General features: G+C 33.2%; 1 protein-coding gene across 8 annotated transcripts in view; it reads left to right on the forward strand.

The window, feature by feature from the left end:
• USP15 (ubiquitin specific peptidase 15) overlaps nucleotides 1-22321 on the forward strand; it is a 146410-nt gene that overhangs the window by 99814 nt on the left and 24275 nt on the right. For 5 of the 8 annotated variants that reach the window (XR_001819555.2, XM_017510182.2, XM_017510183.2 and 2 more), the window contains one exon: nucleotides 21206-21379. Coding sequence is in view for 6 of the 8 variants with exons in the window: in XM_017510182.2 (XP_017365671.1) it covers nucleotides 21206-21379 (174 nt within the window). In the remaining 2 variants the exon portion in view is untranslated. Of the gene's footprint in view, nucleotides 1-14154; nucleotides 14301-18593; nucleotides 20933-21205; nucleotides 21380-22321 lie in introns of those variants that run through there. The other 3 variants (XR_005197127.1, XM_037731945.1, XM_037731946.1) reach the window with 2 other exon arrangements.

A 22321-nucleotide genomic window follows, 5' to 3' on the forward strand; every position in this document is an offset into this window, starting at 1 on the left:
TTTGTATACATATTTTAACAAATCACTTTCCCTTAAAGGTCTTTTGATTTGGGGATATAAGAGATCACTGCCTTTCCCCACCCCCGACCCCCAACCCCCTTTTTCTTTCCTTGGAGCTTCTCTTTTCTTTCTGCTCTAGTCTATATCCTCTTTCAACTTAACTTGTTAAATATTTATGTCTTTGAGTGATTCTGAAGTAATGGCAGAGATATATTTTTTAATATCACTGTTACTGTGTATAAGATTTGGGCTGGTTATTCCCCTTTTATAGATGTATATGTTTATAAAAGCTCAGAATAATGGCAAGCCGTTTTTGATATTTGAATTTTAACTTTTTTTTTTAAGTTAAAAAATGGGTCAGTCTCTTTTGTGAATTCTGAATTTTTAAAGTCTAAACTTTTTTATTCTCTATTTATATTTTTTTGCTTAATCTCCTATGCCCAGGAGGCAGCCTCCAAAGATATAGATTAAATGCAGGGTATAGATTGATAAGGACATTATTAGACATCTTGCTCACTATCTGAGAAAAGGATGACTCTTCACCATTCAGCATTCTAAGTGAATCTTTTTGTACATCGTCGTTCATACAGCTGTTTCCTAAATTAACCATTGTCTTTATAGCATTCTTGGAAATTAGAATCTGTCATATACTATAGGCCAGGAGTTAGCATCCTTTTAGAAAGCGAGTGGGCATAGTCAGTTTCTGGTATTTTGCTTTAGAGTTGAACCACTTGGGAAGTGGCCTGTCTGCTTAAACAGATAGGTTAATAAATTCTTCCTTTAAATCTCCTTTGAGTGAGTAATCCTGCTCATACTGTAGTGTGAATTACTTTATTCAAAATAGTTTTTCAAGAATTCTAGCACTAGTTAAACATAGAGATAATTTAAATTTTTATCTTTATTTTTCTAGATGGGGGGGAAAGCCAAAATGTATTATTATCCTAACAGTTATTAAATAACAAAGTAAAGTACATGGGTGCTAAGCTTTCAGAGATAGAAGTGGGACAGACAGATTACAATATCTGTTGGACTATCTCTGGAACATGTGTTATATAAATTGTGATTATACCAGTACCAGAAAATGCTGTTCTCAGATCACCAAGTCATATTAATTTTTGTATACCTCTTTATCCTTGAATTGCCAAAATTACTTTGATTGCAAAGGCTTGATATCACCTGGAGTTTTGTTTTTTTTTCTAGTATGAAAAACCAATCTTGGTGTTTTTTCATAAATATTAATAAAATATTTCAACAGCATAGGGATTCCAAATTTGAGTCTGTCAAGAGAGAGCAAGAGTTGGTGTTCATGCTAATCGTTCGTGGGAGGCTTGGGCCAGCATTCAGACTAAATTCCTTCTAAAGCAATACTACATTCTAGTTTTCTGTGCCTTTGATATGTCTGTTATCAAAATGGTTAACTGCAGTTTCTAAGAAAGAGGTATTAAAATTGAATCTTCTAACCAGCTAGGTTGAGCTAGATTTGGCACTGTTTAGCTTTCTTGCATGTTATATTTAAGGTGTGAGAATCTTCATTTTATTCATTTTTCCTTCTATTCAAAACTTTTATTAGAATAAATTGATACCTCTAATGCAGACCCTCTTAATATGTTTTACCATCACATGTTCCATTTCATCTGCGACATAGCCATAAGCATGATGGTTTATGATTTTATAGTAACAGCCATAAAATTTTTTGATGAAAATTTTAGCAATGAGTATTTTTTTTAAGTTTTGTTCATTTTATTATATTTTTTTAATTGCATTTTAGGTTTTGGGGTACATGTGAAGAATATGCAAGATTGTTGCATAGGTACACACATGGCAGTGTGATTTGCTGCCTTCCTCCCCATCACCTATATCTGGCATTTCTCCCAACTTCCCACCCCCTGCTGTCCCTCCCCTATTTCCCCCCAACAGACCCCAGTGTGATTCTCCCCTCCCTGTGTCCATGTGTTCTCATTGTTCAGCACCCGCCTATGAGTGAGAACATGCAGTGTTTGATTTTCTGTTCTTGTGTCAGTTTGTTGAGAATGATGGTTTCCAGGTTTATCCATATCCCTACAAAGGACACAAACTCATCGTTTTTGATGGCTGCATAATATTCCATGGTGTATAGGTGCCACATTTTCCCTGTCTGGTCTATCATCAATGGGTATTTGGGTTGGTTCCAGGTCTTTGCTATTGTAAACAATGCTGCAATGAACATTTGTATGCATGTGTCCTTATAGTAGAATGATTTATAATCCTTTGGATATATACCCAGTAATGGGATTGCTGGGTCAAATGGAATTTCTATTTCTAGGTCCTTGAGGAATCACCACACTGTCTTCCACAATGGTTGAACTAATTTACAGTCCCACCAACAGTGTAAAAGTGTTCCTATTTCTCCACATCCTCTCCAGCATCTGTTATCTCCAGATTTTTTAATGATCGCCATTCTAACTGGCATGAGATGGTATCTCAATGTAGTTTTGATTTGCATTTCTCTAATGAGCAGTGATGATGAGCATTTTTTCATGTTTGTTGGCCTCATGTATGTATTCTTTTGTAAAGTATCTTTTCATATCCTTCGCCCACTTTTGAATGGGCTTGTTTGTTTTTTTCTTGTAAATCTGTTTTACTTCTTTGTAGATTCTGGATATCAGCCCTTTGTCAGATGAGTAGACTGCAAAAATTGTTTCCCATTCTATTGGTTGCCGATTCACTCTAATGACTGTTTCTTTTGCTGTGCAGAAGCTGTGGAGTTTGATTATGTCCCATTTGTCTATTTTGGCTTTTGTTGCCAATTCTTTTGGTGTTTTGGTCATGAAGTCCTTGCCTATGCCTATGTCCTGAATGGTTTTGCCTAGATTTTCTTCTAGGGTTTTTATGGTGTTAGGTCTTATGTTTTAAGTCTTTAATCCATCTGGAATTAATTTTAGTGTAAGGTGTCAGGAAGGGGTCCAGTTTCTACTTTCTGCACATGGCTAGCCAGTTTTCCTCACACCATTTGTTAAATAGGGAATCCTTTCCCCATTGCTTGTTTTTGGCAGGCTTGTCAAAGATTGGATGGTTGTAGATGTGTTGTGTTGCCTCCGAGGCCTCTGTTCTGTTCCATTGGTCTATATCTCTGTTTTGGTACCAGTACCATGCTGTTTTGATTACTGTAGCACTGTAGTATAGCTTGAAGTCCGGCAGTGTGAGGCCTCCCACTTTGTTCTTTTTGCTTAGAATTGACTTGGCTATGTGCGCTCTCTTTTGTTTCCATGTGAAGCTTAAGGTGGTTTTTTCCAGTTCTGTGAAGAAGATCATTGGTAGCTTGTTGGGGATAGTGTTGAAAGCAACGAGTATTTTAAGCAGTAGATATTATTTCATTTCTATAGCTTAATTTAGTTGGAAACTGTACTGTATCTAAAATAAAACTCTTCAGACAATTTGGAGAAGGGAAAAATGAATTTTTATTTGTACTGCTTTTAGCATTTAGTTCACATCCAGAATTAGAAAAGCTAGGACTTTAGTTTTATTTTATTAAAACTTATGTGATTTTTAATTGATTAAGATGTCAGCTCTCGAGCTGAAAATTGACTGTAAGAGAGAGTACAAAATGGTAGCAGTAGCGTTTACTCTTCTGTTTCACAAAAACTCGTGTAAGTTCATAGGTCCAAAAATTTAAAACATGAGAGATAACTAATAGAATGGATTATTTAAATAGGTTTTGTCAGATACTGTTTCTTCAGTTATGCTTTTTTCAAGTTTCCCTATAACTTATTTGAAATTGAAGACAAGTCATGAATTTTAGAAAATATTATCAAATATTATTCCTACTGATAATTTGAATTTTAATGTAACCTCTTAATTCAGCATCCTCCAAATTTGAGTGATCATTTCGGCACATCAGGTGGTATAGTATTGACATCTGATAAGAAAAAAAAAGAGTGTAAAAAGTATACTTTTTTAGTGTAAGAGGGTTATACTTAGCCCATCAGTAGCTTTGAGATAGTGAATTTTTTGACCTCCCATGATTAAAAACTAAGCAGCACCAATCTGAGTGTGATTTAACATTATTGCTGTTATTATTTAATGATATTGGTACTCAAGATTTTCTGATATAATTGTATGAATATTGACTTTTTCTGGTCAATATGGTACTGCCATATAGCTTTAATTTATTAAGCCAACATTGAATGTCACACATATGTGAGATATTTTGGGACATACAATCGATTCTTCTGTACGTGGATTCTACATTCAAGGATTCAACCAACTGTGAATCAAAAATATTCCAAAAAAGAAACAGTAAAAAATAACATTATAACAATTTAGTCCGGGTGCGGTGGCTCATGCCTATAATCCCAGCACTTTGAGAGGCTGAGGCAGGTGGATCACCTGACGTCAGGAGTTTGAGACCAGCCTGGCATATGTGGCAAAACCCCATCTCTACTAAAAATACAAAAATTAGCCTGGGTGTGATGGCCGGCGCCTGTAATCTCAGCTACTTGGGAGGCTGAGACAGGAGAATCACTTGAACCTGGGAGGCAGAGGTTGCAATGAGTTGAGATTGCGCCATTACACTCCCTCCTGGGTGAGGAGAGTGAAACTCTGCCTCAAAAACTAATATTAAAATTAAAATAACAGTTTAAAATAATGTGAATTTTAAAACAATGCAGTGTAACAATTATTTACATAGCATTTACATTTTATTAGGTATTATAACAAATCTAGAGATGATTTAAAGTTTATAGGAAGATGTATGTAGGTTATCTACAACACCATTTTATATCAATAACTTGAGCATCTGTGGATTTTGGTATCCCCAAGGTGGGGAGGGGGTTCCTGCAACCAATCCCCTGCAGATACCAAGGACAGCTTTATATCCTGACCTTATGAAGTTTATAGTCAAGATACTGTGATTTTCAAACGTTTTGTAGTTTAGCATCAAAACCTTTTTTTAAAGTTATTATGGAAAGTTTAATTATCCCCAGTATTTAAATAGATATTGTAAAATTGCTTTGGTTGGGTGAAGTTCTCAGAACTCCATCTGCTTTCCTTTACTTTCCGCAATGGCCTCAAAAACTTTCTCATGGAATTCTAGGACTCTGAGGAACAGTTAGAAAGCCAAAGTCTGGTTTTAAAAAAAAAAAAAAGAAAGAAACACATAAAAAAGTATTAATACAGGTCAAGATCACAGTTTATGGAGTTACACTACCTTTCCTGTCATAATATATAAAATGAGTTGGGATTTCAAGTATTTTTAAGGTCAGCTTTTTTTTTTTTCTGTGATCTGTTGATTAGGAAAAACATATTTCAAGAATTTTGAAGTATGTTAAGTAGAAAGTTTAAACTTTTTAAAGATTTAATTTAAGAGAATAAGTAATACTACACAGAAATAACATTTTAAGAAACTAGATAGATCTTCATTACATTGCCAGACAGTGAAAAAGTTATTTCTGAAGCTGTTTTTTCTATGTTATGTTACTTCAACTAGCTTACTCTCACCTTGAGACTCTTTTTGCATTTATTGGAACTCAGTTTCTCAGAAGTCCAGTTTAACACGAAACCCTCTAATTTTATTTAAATTACCATACTTTCCATCGTAAAAGAAAAAACCTCACTTCTGCAACACAGAACACTTTTTTAAAAATAGTTTAGGATCTTGCATTTGTTCTCATAAACTGAGAATGTGGCTAATTGGCTAATGAAAAATTTTAAACTACTACTTTCTAGGTAAGGTTTTCATTCTAATCCAGGATATTAAACTCAATTATGTGAGTTCCTTTCATGTTACGTGCCAGAAATTACATAGTAAATTGTCATCAAAAAATATGTTTAATCCTCTATCAGATGACAACTCAGGTCATCTATCCGTTTTGATAAAAGCAAAAAAAAAAAAAAAAAAAAAAAAACTCGAAACAACCTTACTTGCATTAGAACCATTCATTTTTCTCAATATGAATGGCAGTGTTTTTACTTTGCCCTTTGGACTAGAATACCACTTCCTTTTTGAAAGAGAGAACAGAGGTGGGAAAGAAGAACCTACATTCTTATACAGATTATTTTGGGAGAGAGCATATATGGTATAGTTCTGTAAAAAATTAGTATTCACAAGTAGGGGAGAAATGGTATCTCTAAAAGAATGCCCTGCACTTGTGTCACTTGGCTAATAATGATTTCTTATGAAAACATGCCTTTCTTAATCTCGGATACGGACATGAGATTTGATTTGTCACTGTTAATTTCTCAGTTAATAAGCAAAATTCCCTAGGATTAGTGCCTCTGTTTCTGAATTAATGCAGATTTGTACGTGTTTCATCTGTCCCTGATTCTGTAATAGGAAACTGACATAGTACAGATCTTAGAGAAATAGAGAGGTTCTTTTAAAGAATTATAAATTATTACATTTAATTCTAAAATACAGAAAGGTTTTACACTATCCTGGCTAGGAAAGGCCAATACCAATTTACTAATATACTTACTAGATAGTATTGTAATTACTATATCTTGTAACAAAAGTTATTAATATAATAAGACTGAAGTATCTTGTATCAATTTTTATAATTATTTCAAGGATTTTTTTGTAATTAAAAGCAAAACATAAGAATCTGTAATCCATAATGGGAGCTATAGATTTGCTCTCTACCCCCAAGAAAATGAAAGGAAAAAACTAATTTCACATTTACTTCTCTTAAAATCAAGCAGTTCATTTTTTTTATGTCAAAATGTTTCCTAAAAGATTATCATTTACTCCTTTACAGTGACTTATTAACTATACTATTTTGGGCAGGGAGAGGGTCAGTGAGTTGGTTACTTAAACCATTGTTCAATTAATATAATATCTAAATCAATTACTAGTTCTCACATAAACCCATATTAAAACATTAACAGCCCTGTATTGAAACTGCAGCCTCTGTTAATAGCAGTACCCTTCTTTGCATAATGCAGGTTATTTTTTATATTGTTTTTTTCTTAATTTTCTCTTCACAGAAGTCTGTGAGTTAGGGCATAAGTATCTCTGTTTCACTAATGAGAAAGTTGAGGCAAGGAAAGTTTGATTTGCCATTCATTAAGGCAAGTTATTAGGCGCTGTTATTTAATACATTTTGAGATAATGTATTTTTTCAAAATTATGCCAATCAACCTATAAGAAATGCTATGTTTTGTGCGTGTGTGATAAAATATAACAGAATTTGCCATTTTAACCATTTTAAGTGTGTGATGACACTAAGTGTATTCACATGTTGCACAATTATTAAAAATATTTTTATGTTTAGTTCAAAAGATTGGCCCCCATAACACATGAAGCTCTCATTAAGTAGCATTAATGTTATGCCATTTAAAACAGTTTCCTTAGGAGGTTATATACACACTCCTTTGATGATCAAAGTGTTAAAAACTATTCATGTACTCCTTTTGAGTATCACTAGTGGATATTTTTCATCCTTCAATGACAAAGTTGATTTTCAAAAGCCAGAAGTTATTCAGAGCATTATTTTCAGAATATGATTATTTTCAGAATATTGTAGATGATCAAGCTGGGTAATTTTTTTCAAGTAATGAATGACTTGTGAAGTCATTCACTCAGCATATATTTATTGAGAAGGTCTGTTAGGTGACTTGCACTCTCATAGGCAGTAATTATACCATGATGAACAAAACAGTTTCTTTCCAAGGAGTTTACAGTCTAATGAGGGAGAAAAATATTAAATTGATCATGCATTTTGATAAGTATCATAAAAAGAGAAAGTAGAGTGCCAACAGGAGCCTGGAGAGCACCTAATTATGGCTGGGTGTCTCATTTACCAAAAGTAACATGAGCTTTGACCAAAGAATGTGTTTGAGTTTGGCAGGTGAAGTTAGATGGACCAAAAACCATGTGTAAAGCCACTAAGAAGGGCAAGTTTGAGGAACCAGAAGAGTAGTTCGTGGAATAATGTATGAAGGGGAGTGAGACAAAATGAGTTTGATGGAGTAGGCAAAAGCCAGATCATATAGGGAGAATTTAGATTTTAATGTGTTACAAAGGCACTAAACGTTTCAGGCTACCATCTTCTTACCTGTTTTATGGCATTTATCTGCTAGCAGGTTTCTTTGCTTCTATCCTTACCTTCCACAATCTGTCCTTAAAAGAACAGCCAGCAATCTGTTTCAAAAAAGTCATTTTCTGTTGCTTAGCTGATGACACAAAATGCCTTCTCATTTCACACAATGAAAGCCAAAGTCCTTAAAACAGAGTATAAGGCCCTGTAGGATCTGGCCCCCTGCCAGCTTACTTCATATCACTTACCTCCATGCTTACCTTGTTCCATCTTCCCTGGACCTCTCAACGTGTCAGTGTTCCTGCCTTAGGGCTTTTGAACTTGCAGTTTCCTATACCCATAATGTTCTTCCTCTAAATATTTATATCCTTGCTCTCTCACTTCCGTCAGGTCTCTATCATATATCAGTCAGATCCTTCCCCAGCCATCCTGTAAAAAACAATGACTGTCCCGCATTCCATACAGTACTCATAACCATCTGGCATGCTTTATTTCTTTTAGGGTCTTTTGCTCATCTGTGTATCTTCCCCTACTCCCAACACAGACACCCTCTCTCCACCCCCCAACCCTCACCCTGTGCTCCCTCTCTCCCTTGAGTGCAGGGATTTTGTTTTAGTCACTGTTGTAGCTCCATTGCCTGGAATAGTGTCTGGCATATAGAAGGCACTCAAATTAATTAAAGGTGAAGGGAATAACAACAAGTGTCTCTCCAGGTTTTGGCTTATATATCATAATGATAGATGGAACCATTTAATAAAATTCCGTAGTGGTAGGAAGAAGAACATAGGAGAAGTAAATTTGGGGTTGGGAGGAGATTATGAGTTAATTTTAGGCATGTTCAGTTTATGATATCTGTGAAACATCCAAGCAGATAGATCATAGATAATAGATAGTTGGATGTTCTAGTGTGGAATATAGATCAGAGGCTTAGGCTGGAAATCAAAATCTGCCTGTTGTAGATGGTATTTAAAATCATGGAAATGGTTGTGTCTAAATGTGTGCATCTATTAAAAAAGATGCCGCAGAACTAAGCCCTGCAATACATTTGAATGGAGGAAAGAGAGTTCTTTTGCAATAGAAGGAAAGGAAGGGATTATTGATGCAAGCAATGTCTAGATTTTATGATGGCTTCCATTATCCCCAAAATACAAGACTAGATCATTAGCTAAGAGTGAAAGGGTAAGAAGATTGCTCAGCAGTATTGAGTTCTCATTTGATATTGGGGGTCATCAATTTAGAATGGTGTAAATGTATTCACTTGAAATTTTTTCCAACAGTGTTTAGTTACATGGTACATAAAACAGATGCCTAGATTTATCTGGAGTTGGAAAGAGAAAGAGGCAAAGGAGTTATTAATAAAAAGCAAATGAACTTGTTTTCTTGTTTTTAATAGCTAATTTATTTAGCTGACTCAGCAAGCATCCATTAAGTCTCTACTATGTGCCAAGCATCGTTCTAGACATTGGTATACACAATTTTAAAAGACAGTACTTGTCCTCTAGAAGTTCATGCTTCAGTGAATGCGGTAGACATTTAAATAAGTAAGATATGATGTGTTATATAATAGGAAACGTCATCAGCAAAATGTCATGGAAGCAAAGAAAGAAGGGTCATTGGAACATAAGAGGCTTTACTAAGAAGGTGAAATTTGAGTCACATTTTTATTTCATTTGTTAGAGTACATTACTGTACATTATGACTTATATGTTCATTTGGTCATAAAATAGCAGAGAATTACCAGAAGTACAAATTAAAACATTATAGCTTATACTTGTTTCTACATTTTTTTTTTGCCTCAGAAATTCCTATATCAGAAATCTCTTTTGCTACAGCAAAAACACATTGTTCATACACTCAATAAAAACATATTGGAATCCTTTAGATGCCAACCATTTTTTTTTCCTGATACCTGATTTTTAATTTTTTTATATGCCAGCTATTGATGCTTTTTCACACACGTTGCCCGCTCTAAGGAGTACCAAAATATTTTGAGCAATATATAATGCTTATTCTTAATTCCTCAATTACATACCAGATTTGGTATATAGCACATAATACTGCTTCTGTTACATACTATATTTGATCCATAATTGAGGCATTATGAATAATTTCCAGGGCTTTTCTAAGTGCTATGTTCTATACTTTGCCAGGAGAAGGCTTCCAATAGGTGTTTTTAAAAATGAAACAAATTTGTGACAAAAATGTTACTGGTTTTTTGTAAGGAAATCCTTAATATTAACAGTAGAATAAAACATACTGTGAGCTTCCTTTTATACTTACAGTAGTCTCATCGTGTAATACCATACCAGAAATATATCTGCCATCGTGATGATACCACCATCTTCCTGGAACCTCTTTCACCTTCCCTGAGACTTGTTCCCTTGTTTCCTCTCTGTTTTATACTTTAACCTCACCTCTTCACCTTCGTTCTTCCTTTCAGCATGTATACATAGTCAAGTCTTTTTTTCAGATGGGAAATAGATAATGAGAGAGATGATGACCTTGAAAAGGATGATCTTTGCTTTCCCCCTTCTTTTCCATCTCCCATTCAGTAGTCCTTATCTCACCAGTCTGTCAGCTGCTTAGCACGGTAGGTCAAAGGAGGGATTTTGGAACTGGACTGCCTGGATTCAAATCCTAATTCTGACCTTGGATAAGAAACTTCATGGTTTCTTCATCTGTAAAATGAAGATAAAGTGCTTAAGAAGTGCTTGGCACATGTAAGCATATAAAAATATTAAATACTGTTATCATTACTGTTACTATCATACCACCCTATAGAAATTCCTTTTGATAAGGTCACCTTTGACCTCTTGTTTCCTGGGTTCCTTGTAGCCCCTTTACCTTTGAGAATTTGACATCCATTTACACACTAACATCCAAAATTTGTCTCATCCATAATTCTCTCTTCTGAATTTCCCTCCAGTGTGTAACTGTTAAATGGACATCCCTGTCAAGATAAACTGCATGTGGCTTAAACTCAAGATGCCTGCTTACATCTTGATTATTTTATTTTCTACACTTTCTTAGGTATAATCCAGTAACCCAAGTAAAAAACCTAAGACTTATCCCAAGTCCTGTTCATTTTACTTATTCTATATGACATATTTTCCCCTTTCCTCTCCTACTAGCACATAATTTCAGTGCTTCAGCATCTTTTTTGTGAACTATCAAAATATGCCTGTGTCATCTCTGTTCCTTTATTGTCCTCTTCAAATCCATTGAATATACTGCTTCCAAATTTATTGTTTTAAAAAGCAAACATGATTATGATGTGTTTCAAACCTATGCCCTGTCACCTAAAGGATAAAATTCAAACTGGATTCTGTCCACCTCTTTAGCCAACACTACTTTCAATTCTTAGAATTTATTATGTTTCTAAACTTTGTATATACTGTTAATGCTTCCCTACTTGCCTTTTTCACGCTTTCCCCCTTCTACCATTTCTTCTGGACAAATACATATTATGTGGTGAGAATTGTGAAAGCGGAGGTTACCTTTGGTTTTCTTTTATATCCCCATTGTTAGTATAGTGCCAGATAGTCATAAGCACATTAGAACAGTATTTCCTACAATGTGTAGGACAAGATAGTTCTGGTCAACAATAAAGTAAGCACAGATATTGTAAGTGATCAAAACTCTCTATAGCAATTTGATAGGGTAATTTTATATCAAGTTTAATAACAAGCAAGACTTCTTCTTTGTTTGTTTTTAATTTTTCTAGCGGTTCATTTTTATTGTATCTTACACAAGTACCAATCTGTGGTGATTTGAGAATTCTTTTAAATTAGTCCTTTTATACACATGATTTGAGAAACACTGCATTAGAAAAACTATTTACCAGAAATATTTGGAATTTGACCTGAGCTATCTAAACTCCCAAAGAGCACAGTAATTTTAATAAGAATTATAGCACATCATATATATTTCTTGCAAGTGAAGGATCAGAGAGGTACCTATATATGTATAATAACTCTTGGACTGTATATGGTCCTGCAAATGCAGTCAATTTGATAACACTTGAATTGAGCTGGCATGTTAATCACAGCTTGATGGATCATATAAGCACCACCATGGAAATAGTTCATTGAAATATTTCACAGTGAATTATGTGGAAAAAAAATATTTTAGAGCATTATTTGTATACTTACAGAGATTCTTGAAGTAATGATCTCTTAATAAATATTTGTTGAACAATTAAAGTTTTTTTATTACAAAAATGGCTTATTTCTCCTAAAGAGTGTAACAAATCAATAACTTAAAAAACAATTCCGCTGTCCCTTCCTTTATGCCTTTGCAGAAGAACTAAGATCAATAAAATCACACAATTCTTAATACTCATTTATTCAAAATTGTTTCTTTACTGAATATTATGTGCAAGGGACTGAACACAGACAAAATTCTAAAGAACCATTCATTTTTCATAAATTCTTTGTCTTGCTTGCCTTTAGGCAAGAATTTATGAAAAATAATTTTTTAAACATTTTAAATTTTTAAATTAACTTTTTAAAGTTAATTATTTTAAATTTCATTGTAAGCCAGTTTTGAATTATTAATGGGGTAGGAAATAATTTAATATTAAAATTAAATTCATAAGCCCCCATTCTTTAAAATAAATATAACTTGCACCAACATTTCTTAATGTTGGTTTTGGTTTTAGCATACTTCCCATAAAGTGAATATATAAATTTTTAAAATTCATGAATAGCCTGTTACTAAAAATAAAATAATAAAATCAGACAAAACTTCTGACATAGTCTAGTATTAATAGTTTCAAAACCTTATTTTAAAACACCTTATCCTAATTTTATAGCCTTTTTGCTGGTGACATAATTATCACAGAGACTTTCACTTTTATCTGTGTCATAAGTGAATCCTCCATTCATATTTTTTTGACTTTCAATATGAAAATTAATGGTCTTCACATAATCATGGCTTTTTTAACATTGACATCTCTAGTTACAGAATTTACTCACTGCAAGTAATAGGTAGTCTTTTTGACAAACTTACAATTTTCCTTCCTTGGTCCTATATAGATGAGGGGAAAAAAGGATTGGCATTTCTTCGTTAGCCAACAAAATGTTTCCCATCAGTACTAGTACTTTTACTTCCTAGAACTTTGATAATAATTCTTTATTTAATTCAAATAGTGTGTGAAGAAGAAATACCATAGAATTTGAAGGCAGGGACAACAGTGGGGACTTTAAATGAAGTTTAATTTTATTCATGTCTTAAGCATAGGGACCAGATTAATGATATATATTCAAGTGGTAGGACAACATCCTTGTTCAGTTCAAAAACCTTGCCTTTAAAACTACTTTTATTTTATTTAACATTTTTATATTTTAAGTATTCTAGTTCTCTCTTCACTGACAGGAGGAAAAAAAAAACAGTTAAAAGTTTTAAAAAATTAGAGGAAAATTATATCCATTTCTATTTTACTTGCCTAAGTTTGTTCTTTTTTAAAAATTGAAGAAAAAATGGAGATATAAAGTCAAACAGCTGTAGTTGTACATGCACTTACAAGATATGTGATCTTCAGAATTGATCTCTCAATTTTAATGAGATTTGCCTTTCTTAGAAAAACTATAACAAAAATAAGAACATTAAGTGACTTAAAATATATATCATTTTTAAAATCTGCTTAAGAAACAGGCCCATATTTGTAGTTTTTAATTGGAAAAGTTTACCTCAAACTTTACTATGTTATCCACTCTGTGTAGCATTACAGAACTAAAGCCAATATCCCAATATTAGTAGATTGCTTTGGAATTATACAGTACCTTTTCAGAATGTTTATAATATTGTCATGATAAGTTAGAAAACAATTGACATGGCAAATCTGAAAATTCTTTTCCATTTAACCTTAAAATCCAAGAAAAAAAAATGTTTGAGGATATTCCAAGATGACTTTAACCATGGATTACTTCAGGTTTTATTTTTTAAATCATAACAAAATAAGAATGAATCCCTTATTTTATTTAGATTGGGCTTTTAATTTTTAGTATTGATCAGTTAGAAGGTATAGCTATTTTTTTAAGGGTTGTGAGTGGTACTACATTTTTATCAGTCATAGAATGAGTTACGCATCTCAAAAGCTTTAGATAATCAAAAATTAAGTTTGTTTTCTTTCCTGTTCTAGTTACCGGTTTACTAAAATAGTGAGCATACATGATCTCTTGAGAATTGGGCTTCTGGAGCACCTGAACAGAAAGGGAGTGGTTCATATTCAGCATTACAAAAGACAACTTTCTCTTTTTGAAGGGGATTACTTTGGCTATTTTCCAGGTACTGGGGAAATTCCAAATGCATTACAAGTTATTGGGATGGCTATTAATTATTCATTTCCTAAAATATGTTGACAACGACTTGAGATTTGGTTATATAGTAGAATATTATTTGACTTCAATTTACAAAAAAACTTACGTAGAAATTTAGCAAAATACAAAATTGAGACTCTTCCATGTAGTAGTTATATTTTTTCAGAGAACTCTAGAAATATCAGGCTTATTAGTCAGAACATACTTAGTGGAAGTACTTCCTGGAAGTAATGGAAGAGCAATAGAATTTGTGCATGTTTATATAAAGAAAAATTATGTGCAATGCATTGCATCTTTCCAAGTAATTACATAACAAAAGAAAATCATATTTCACATAATATTCCAGTTTTAAGATATTAGGTTAAGGAAGGGTATATATAATTAGAGAGTTTTTAATAGAGAATTAATTGTTTAATAAATAATGCATAAACCATTCAAATATTTTATAAATAATTCTTCAAGGTATAATTAATGGCCTGAATATATTGAACCATATCACAGAATGTCCATTGGATGAGACATTTGTTTATTTAGAATAATTCCTTTTTAGAATTTTTATGTCTGCATCCAAGTTGAAGTTTTAGGGGAAATGATCTTCATAAAAATATATTTCAAAATATATTTTTTTTGCATATCTTTTACTTATAGATTTATCTTGATAGTTGTTGGGGAAGTCACAATGGTTATTTTTCTTCTTTAGGAAAACCTCTTTGGGCAATATTTGGACTTTTATTTTTGAACTTAGAGAACTTTAGGCTGCATTCAGATTATAACAGGGTGCAATTCAGATCTCATTTTAGACGAGTTCTTTCTCACTGCTCTAAGTCTCTCTAATGACTACTTCTAATCTTTCTACTATACAAGTTGTCATTCATTCCACATACCTTATTGAGTGTGCCCGATATTGTGATAGACCTTGTGGTACAAAGGTGAGTAAGACATAGACTCGGCTCTCAAGTGCAGTATAATTGAGTTCAAGGTATCAAGTTAGCCCAGAGAAAGCCTTCCTTGATACACGGAGGAAGATACAACATTTAGAAGAGATTTTGAAGTGAGTGTTAGAGAATAAATAGGAATTTCTTATAGGGGATGAATATTCTAAGACGGACAAGAGTGCATGTAGTCTCAGTATGTTAAACTAAGGAATATGTCTTAAGACTCCTAATTCAAATTCAAGAGTACTCTTATTACTTGCAGTTTCCCATATAAAATACATATGAAGGCACAAGTAGAGAACTACAAAGCCAGTTTGAAACCACAAAACCACTTAGCGGTCACTTCTCACTAAATAATTGTCTTGCACATACACTAGACATTCTTATCATTCCTCATGGATCAACTTTTCCTAATAGCTCATGTCCTAAACTTTCCAACCAGTCATTATATCATGGTTAGTGAATTCCAAAAGTCTACCATATACTAAATAGGAAATTTTGTTTTTTAATTCTTAAATTTTCAAATGCTATTGTCAATTTTGTGTACTAATAACTTACAGTGGAGCATTTAAAAATATTTAACCTAGTTAACAGATGATTTACTTGTTAATATAAGTTTTTCTCTTTTGCATTAAAAATTGGAACTGTTAGTACAAAGTCTTTTTCTTTAGTCTGGCTATTGCTTTATTTTTAACATATTTAAATTCTGCCCAATTTTAGGACCAACTCTAGTTACCATTATGATATAAACAAAAATGTGGCTTAAGAAATGTGTTTTATGATTAGTCTTACTGCCTCATATTTGGACCTTATTATGTTAGTAATAAATTTTAAGATCTAGTTCTCCTGAAACACTGAAGTTTTGGAATTTGTCAATGTCAGGCAGTTGAACTCTAATAAATTAACAGAGGCATAGCTCCAAATGGCGTGAGACTGGTAGACATATCACAAAACTTACAAGTAGCCACAAAAATAACATACTCACTAATACTGTTGATATATATAGTCTCTTGTTTTTCATGATACATTCATATATATTCTCAGTTTTTACTAAGAACAACCATGGCTGTTGCAGGATATTTTCTTCTGTTTAACAGTCTAGGAAGCATTGAGAGTAAGAGATATTCACATAGGCACAACACATTTATGATTTTATAATACACTCAGTATCTTACAGGATAAAAGGGAAGTGTTCTTCCGCTACCTGCATATGGAAGACTTTTAAAGCATATATGTCTTTAAGAAAAGAATTGTTTTGGGATAGTCCCATCTGATGGGAAAATGATTTTTTTATAGTAGAAGAATCTTTGAGATAGATACTTCAGAACTCTATTACTTTCGTTACTAAACCAATAAAAATCACATATTTTTAATTGTATGTGTTTTTAGTTTTTATGGGTACATAGTAGGTATATACCTTTAGGAGGTACATGAGATATTTTGATAAAGGAATTCAATGTATAATAATCACATCAGGGTAAATGAAGCATCAGTCACCTCAAGCATTTATCCTTCCTTCATGTTTCAATCAATTTTTAATGTACAATGAATTATTGTTGACTGAAAATTATCTTTGTTCATTAAAACATTGTATTTAATTGCAGCCAGTCCAAGTAACTAGTTTTCTTATAATTGTCAGAACTGTTCATGTTCTAAGATAGCCTCATGTGAAAATGAATTGCATAAAGTAATTACTAATCAAACTACATTATAATGAACTTTAAGAAACTGGCTTCAGCCAGGCACAGTGTCTTACATCTGTAATCCCAGCACTGTGGGGGGCCAAGGCAGGTGGATCACTTGAGGTCAGTAGTTCGAGACCAACCTGGCCAACATGATGAAACCCCATCTCCCCTAAAAATATAAAAATTAGCCAGGCATGGTGGCACGTGCCTGTAATCCCAACTACTCAGTAGCCTGAGGCAGGAGAATTTCTTGAATCTGGGAGGTGGAGGTTGCAGTGAGCCAAGATCGTGCCATTGCACTCTGCACTCTAGCCTGGATATCAGAGTGAGACTACATCTCAAAAAAAAAAAAAAAAAAAACTAGTGTTTTTTTTCCTGCCAGAATTATGGCATTGAATACTGATATAACATCACATAGGGCATGGCAGTATTTTTAATTGTTTGATCTTTTTTCTATTTATGCCTTTAAATTTGCCAAAAATTATGAGAACTTTCAATATTTTAACTGGTCTTTATACTATTTTAAGAACATACTGACTCATGGCCGAGTGCAGTGGATCACGACTGTAATCCCAGTGCTATAGAGGCCAAGGCAAGCAGATCACCTGAGGTCAGGAGTTAGAGACCAGCCTGGCCAACATGGTCAAATCCCATCTCTACAAAAAATACAGAAATTAGCCAGGTGTGGTGATGGGTGCCTGTAATCCCAGCTGCTGGGGAGGTTCAGGCAGGAGAAATCACTTGAACTCGGGAGGCAGAGGTTGCAGTGAGCCAAGATCATTCCACTGCATTCCAGCCTGGGTAACAGAGTGAGACTCCATCTCAAAAAAGAAAAATAAAAAAAGAACATATTGACTCCTAATGGTGTTTTCAAGATGAAGGTGGAAAGGATGGTACCTTTATGATGAGGAAGAAACATCTGACATCATCTTAGTTTTTAAACTAATATGATATGTGTATTAGTAGAACAATTATATTCACTGTTGAATTTCTGTATTTATATGTGTTTGTACAAATTGTTAGGAAGCATAGCTTGTTAGAACGTATGTTCAACAAATAGAATGCTTGTTTGGGCCCACTTAGGACTAATAATAGCTTGAATTTAAATATTGGTTATGATATCTTCACAGATAGCACAGGCAAGTTACTTATCATTAAAATAATTTATGTTTTGTTGTTATTTGTTAACATTGAATTATAGTCAGTTTGAAACTAGCATGTATCACTGTGAAAATAAATGCTGGTCTCTGTTTCAAGGAGTTTTTAAAAATCAAAGCAGAGGATCATTTACAAAGCAGATAGTGAATTGAATGAAAAATCAGACAATGGGGCAGAAAAATTTTTAAGAGGTACTTCCCTTCCTTTGGTTTAGTACCTAGGTAGCTTGAAGATACTTTTGAGATTATTCTTTACAAATATATTTTTCCTCCATTTAGTAGTATTTCATTCAACAAAAATTTATTGACCTGTCTGTGCCAAACATTAAAGGAAAAGAATAAAAAGGGCCAGGTGTGGTGGCTCACACCTGTAATCCAAGCACTTTGGAGGCCAAGGAGGGTGGATCACCTGAGTTCAGGAGTTCATGACCAGCCTGACCAACATGGTGAAACCCTGTCTTATTTAAAAAAAAGAAAAAAAAAAAAAGGGAAAAGAGTAAAAAGAGGATAAATGCTTTACTAAATACAGGCAAAAATATTTTCAGTAAGCATACATTTATTGTGCACATGCTTAGTGCCAGGTGACGTAGCACTCAGTGCTGGAGATGTAAATAAGAATACCCTAGTACCTGCTTTCATGGAGGTCTCAGTCCGTTTGACAAAACAAACTAAAAGTTACAGTATATTATCAAATAAGTGTTGTAATAAAAGTAAACGCTAAGCATTAAGGAAACTTACAGGAGAAAACACGATAGGGAAATCTAAGGGAAGCTTCTCAGAGAATCTTGATGGATTTATAGAATCTTGATGGATTAATAGAAGTTAGTAAGGCAAAAAAGTACATTTTCAAGTTGATGGAGTAATGTTGCAAACTTTCAGAGTGAGGGAATTTGTGGATGAATGACTTATTAAATAGAGCTGGAACAGTTGAAAAGAAATGGATGAAGCTGCATAGATAAGCAAAAGACAGAGCGTTCTGAGAATTTTGAGTTTTTAATCTGTAAGCAGGGAGAGCCGTTAAAGGATTTATAGCAAGGAAGCAACATGATGAAATGTACATTTTAGGGAGATCACTCTGGATGCTATTGGAAAGCTAAAAAAAAATTTTCAGTTACACCTGTAAGCTCTTTCCAAGATAAGAGTACATGTGAATAATTAAGTAATAACAAAGTTTAAGAATTACCCAGGTTTTCGCAATTTGGTTCTTTTGGGATATTTGTAAATTAGGTTCTTTATGTAATTGTATTAACAGACAATAATGGAATGTTATATTCTTAGCATAACCCTGAGCTGATCAAATTATAAGAAGTGGAAAGCAATTGATAATTGTTAGAAATTGCTATCTGACCTCTCCTTTGCCTGACTATTTAATGTTGATCTTATTTTGTACTAAATCAGATGATAGTAACTGATAGCATTTACCCCCTGTGTAGCAATGATGTATTCTAAATTGCCTGGACTTCCCTCTATTGCTAGGTTTATAATTAAAAGGATATATAATACAAAGAAGAGAAACTGAAACTCAAAAGGAGTATGAGATTATGAGAGAGGTCTAAGAGTTAGGAAGAAAGTTTGGGAAGCATCCTTTCTCTTAATTGCCTCCTACACTGTAGCATACCCCTCTTTTTCTTGCTCACATACATAAAAAGTTCTACTGTTGAAAATAGGTGTATGACTCTAAAGGCCTGTATAGCTCACTCCAAACATTTTAGCTGTTTTTATTATTTTCATTCCCTAAGAATAATATAATCACAAATTCCATGATATTATATATCATGGAATTTTTGCCTTGAGGTAGGGGCCAGACTAGCAATTTATAACAAATAATACTATTTGTATTACACAGAAAGTTTCTAAACAGATATTATTGACTACTTCAGTAAACATGTTGTTTTATAATTGAAACCACAAAATTGAGTACCATAATTATTTTTAAAAACTAAGTAAACATTGTCTATGCTTATTTGGGAATTTTAGCTAAACAATGCATGGTATATAGTCACAGTTTATAGTATCTAAGTTATCTGTATGAATTCAACAGGCTGAACCTTTCATAGCTACCAAACCTATCTAACTTAATACAAATGACTATAAGCAAGCTTCAAAAAACTTTGATTTCCATTTATGTGAATCCAAGCTCTCATAGAAGTGGGTTTCTACTATTTTCCATGCAAGCAACTAGCTTCCTTGCAGCACTTTGCCACTTAATTCCAACAAAAATATCTTGCTACAACAACAGCAAAATTTACCCATGTGACTATAAGTCTGTGTTAGTCATTGCATATTCTAGACATCTAATTGATAATGTAATACTGGGTTTGTATTGAGGTCAAATTATATGGATCATAACCTTAAAATTATTCCAACTTGAGATAAAATATTTTGGAAAAATTGTACTTCTGCCATCTATTTTATTTTAAATATGACTATTTAATTCAGAATTGGAAAGAGGTGAAAAATTAACTTATTTATAGTTTTTATTTTGCCATAAAGGAAAATTGCATCGTTTATGACATTAGAGAAAAGCTGGAAGTGAGAACACACTTAGCCAGAGTTCGTATACTTTTCTCAGGCGCAAGTAATCTGTACTGTCTCTTCTAAAAATGGTTGACCAAAGAAGGTTTAAAGGCTGCTTGTTCATGATAAATAATTGACAATGGAAGCAGTAAATACCTCTATTAAGTTAATTTCTTGCTTGCACTCTATCTCAGTTTTTACCTACTCAGGCTAATTTGCAGGTGCCTGGGATGAGTAGACAATCCATAATTTCTACCAATCAAGTAAAAGAAGGAAAGAAAACTGAGCTTCTCTCCCAGTTACCAGGTAGTTTGCTGTGGTTAAAATTAATGCAGATTTTACAGCAGCAGATATTAGCATTTTCATTTATTATAAGTAATTATTTTGAAATTTGGGAAATGAATAGTTGAGTGCATCATTTGAGTGTTTATTTGACCAGTTATTAGTGCAAGAAACCATCATATAAATTGTTCTCTATGTGTTATTGCAAATCAGTTTGTTTCTCTCTTCATTTTAACTTGTTTTAAGAAAAATGCAGTATGGTTACTTTTACTTGAAAATATATTTTATTCTTTGCAGTGTTTGAGCAACACACCTCCACTTACTGAGTATTTCCTCAATGATAAGTATCAAGAAGAACTGAATTTTGACAATCCCCTAGGAATGAGAGGTGAAATAGCTAAATCTTATGCTGAATTGATCAAGCAAATGTGGTCTGGAAAGTTTAGCTACGTCACCCCAAGAGCCTTTAAGGTTAGTGTGATAAATGCATTTCAGCAAGGACACCTACAAGGGTACAAAAATTGGTTCTTGGGGATGGGGGAGTGAAAAAGAGTAGCTATTAAAATGGATTATGGCCCTCCAAAGAAACACAGTACATAAAAAGATATGCACTATATCTGTGGTATAAAATTTAGGTGGGGGGGGATATGAAACAGTTGATCAGTTTTTTGTTTTTTTTTTTTTAACATCTAAATCTGGGATGAGGAGAATAATGAAAAAAAAAAGTTGAAAAACACTGGTATGGTACAAGAATGACTACCGAAACAGCAATGAGTGTTTGCATAGTTGTTTTAGAATACAGTACATCTCTGGAAAACCTATATGAATATTCTGCATAAATGTAAAAGACTGAATTTGGGCATGTCATTGCACTCTAAGAACTCATTTAATTTTGAGAGTCATTATGAATTTGAAAAATTATCAAAATGAAAATAGTCTGCACACCAAGCACTAAAAATTAAATGTACTTTCAGTACGGTTCTTAAACTTTGAAGGCTATTCACATTTGTGAATTGTTACTTATCAAGGAATTTAATTTATTGTTCAAATAAAAGTTGAGCTGAAATTTAGCTTTATAGCTGAAATTTAACTTCAGGTTGTTAAAAAAATTTCCTAATTATATAGGTGAAACTTTGAGAAATTTTAAACTTATAAAGAGAATAAGCAGTTTTAAGTCATTATTTATACAAGTAATTTAAATGGCATTCATATAGAACATCTACTAGACAACATTTTTTATTAACTAATTTTTTATATACTAATTCTTAGAAACTAAAAAACAACCAGCAAATCAAAATACCTCTGTATTTGTCTTCCTTAACATTCTGAACTTTGGACACAGTAGTCTAGACAAACCATGTCTCAGCCCTTACCCAGCCTTCTACTTGGTTTCGTTTTGGTAGATGTTCTCTC

Source organism: Cebus imitator, unplaced genomic scaffold, assembly GCF_001604975.1.
Source record: "Cebus imitator isolate Cc_AM_T3 unplaced genomic scaffold, Cebus_imitator-1.0 Scaffold433, whole genome shotgun sequence".
NCBI lineage: Eukaryota > Metazoa > Chordata > Mammalia > Primates > Cebidae > Cebus > Cebus imitator.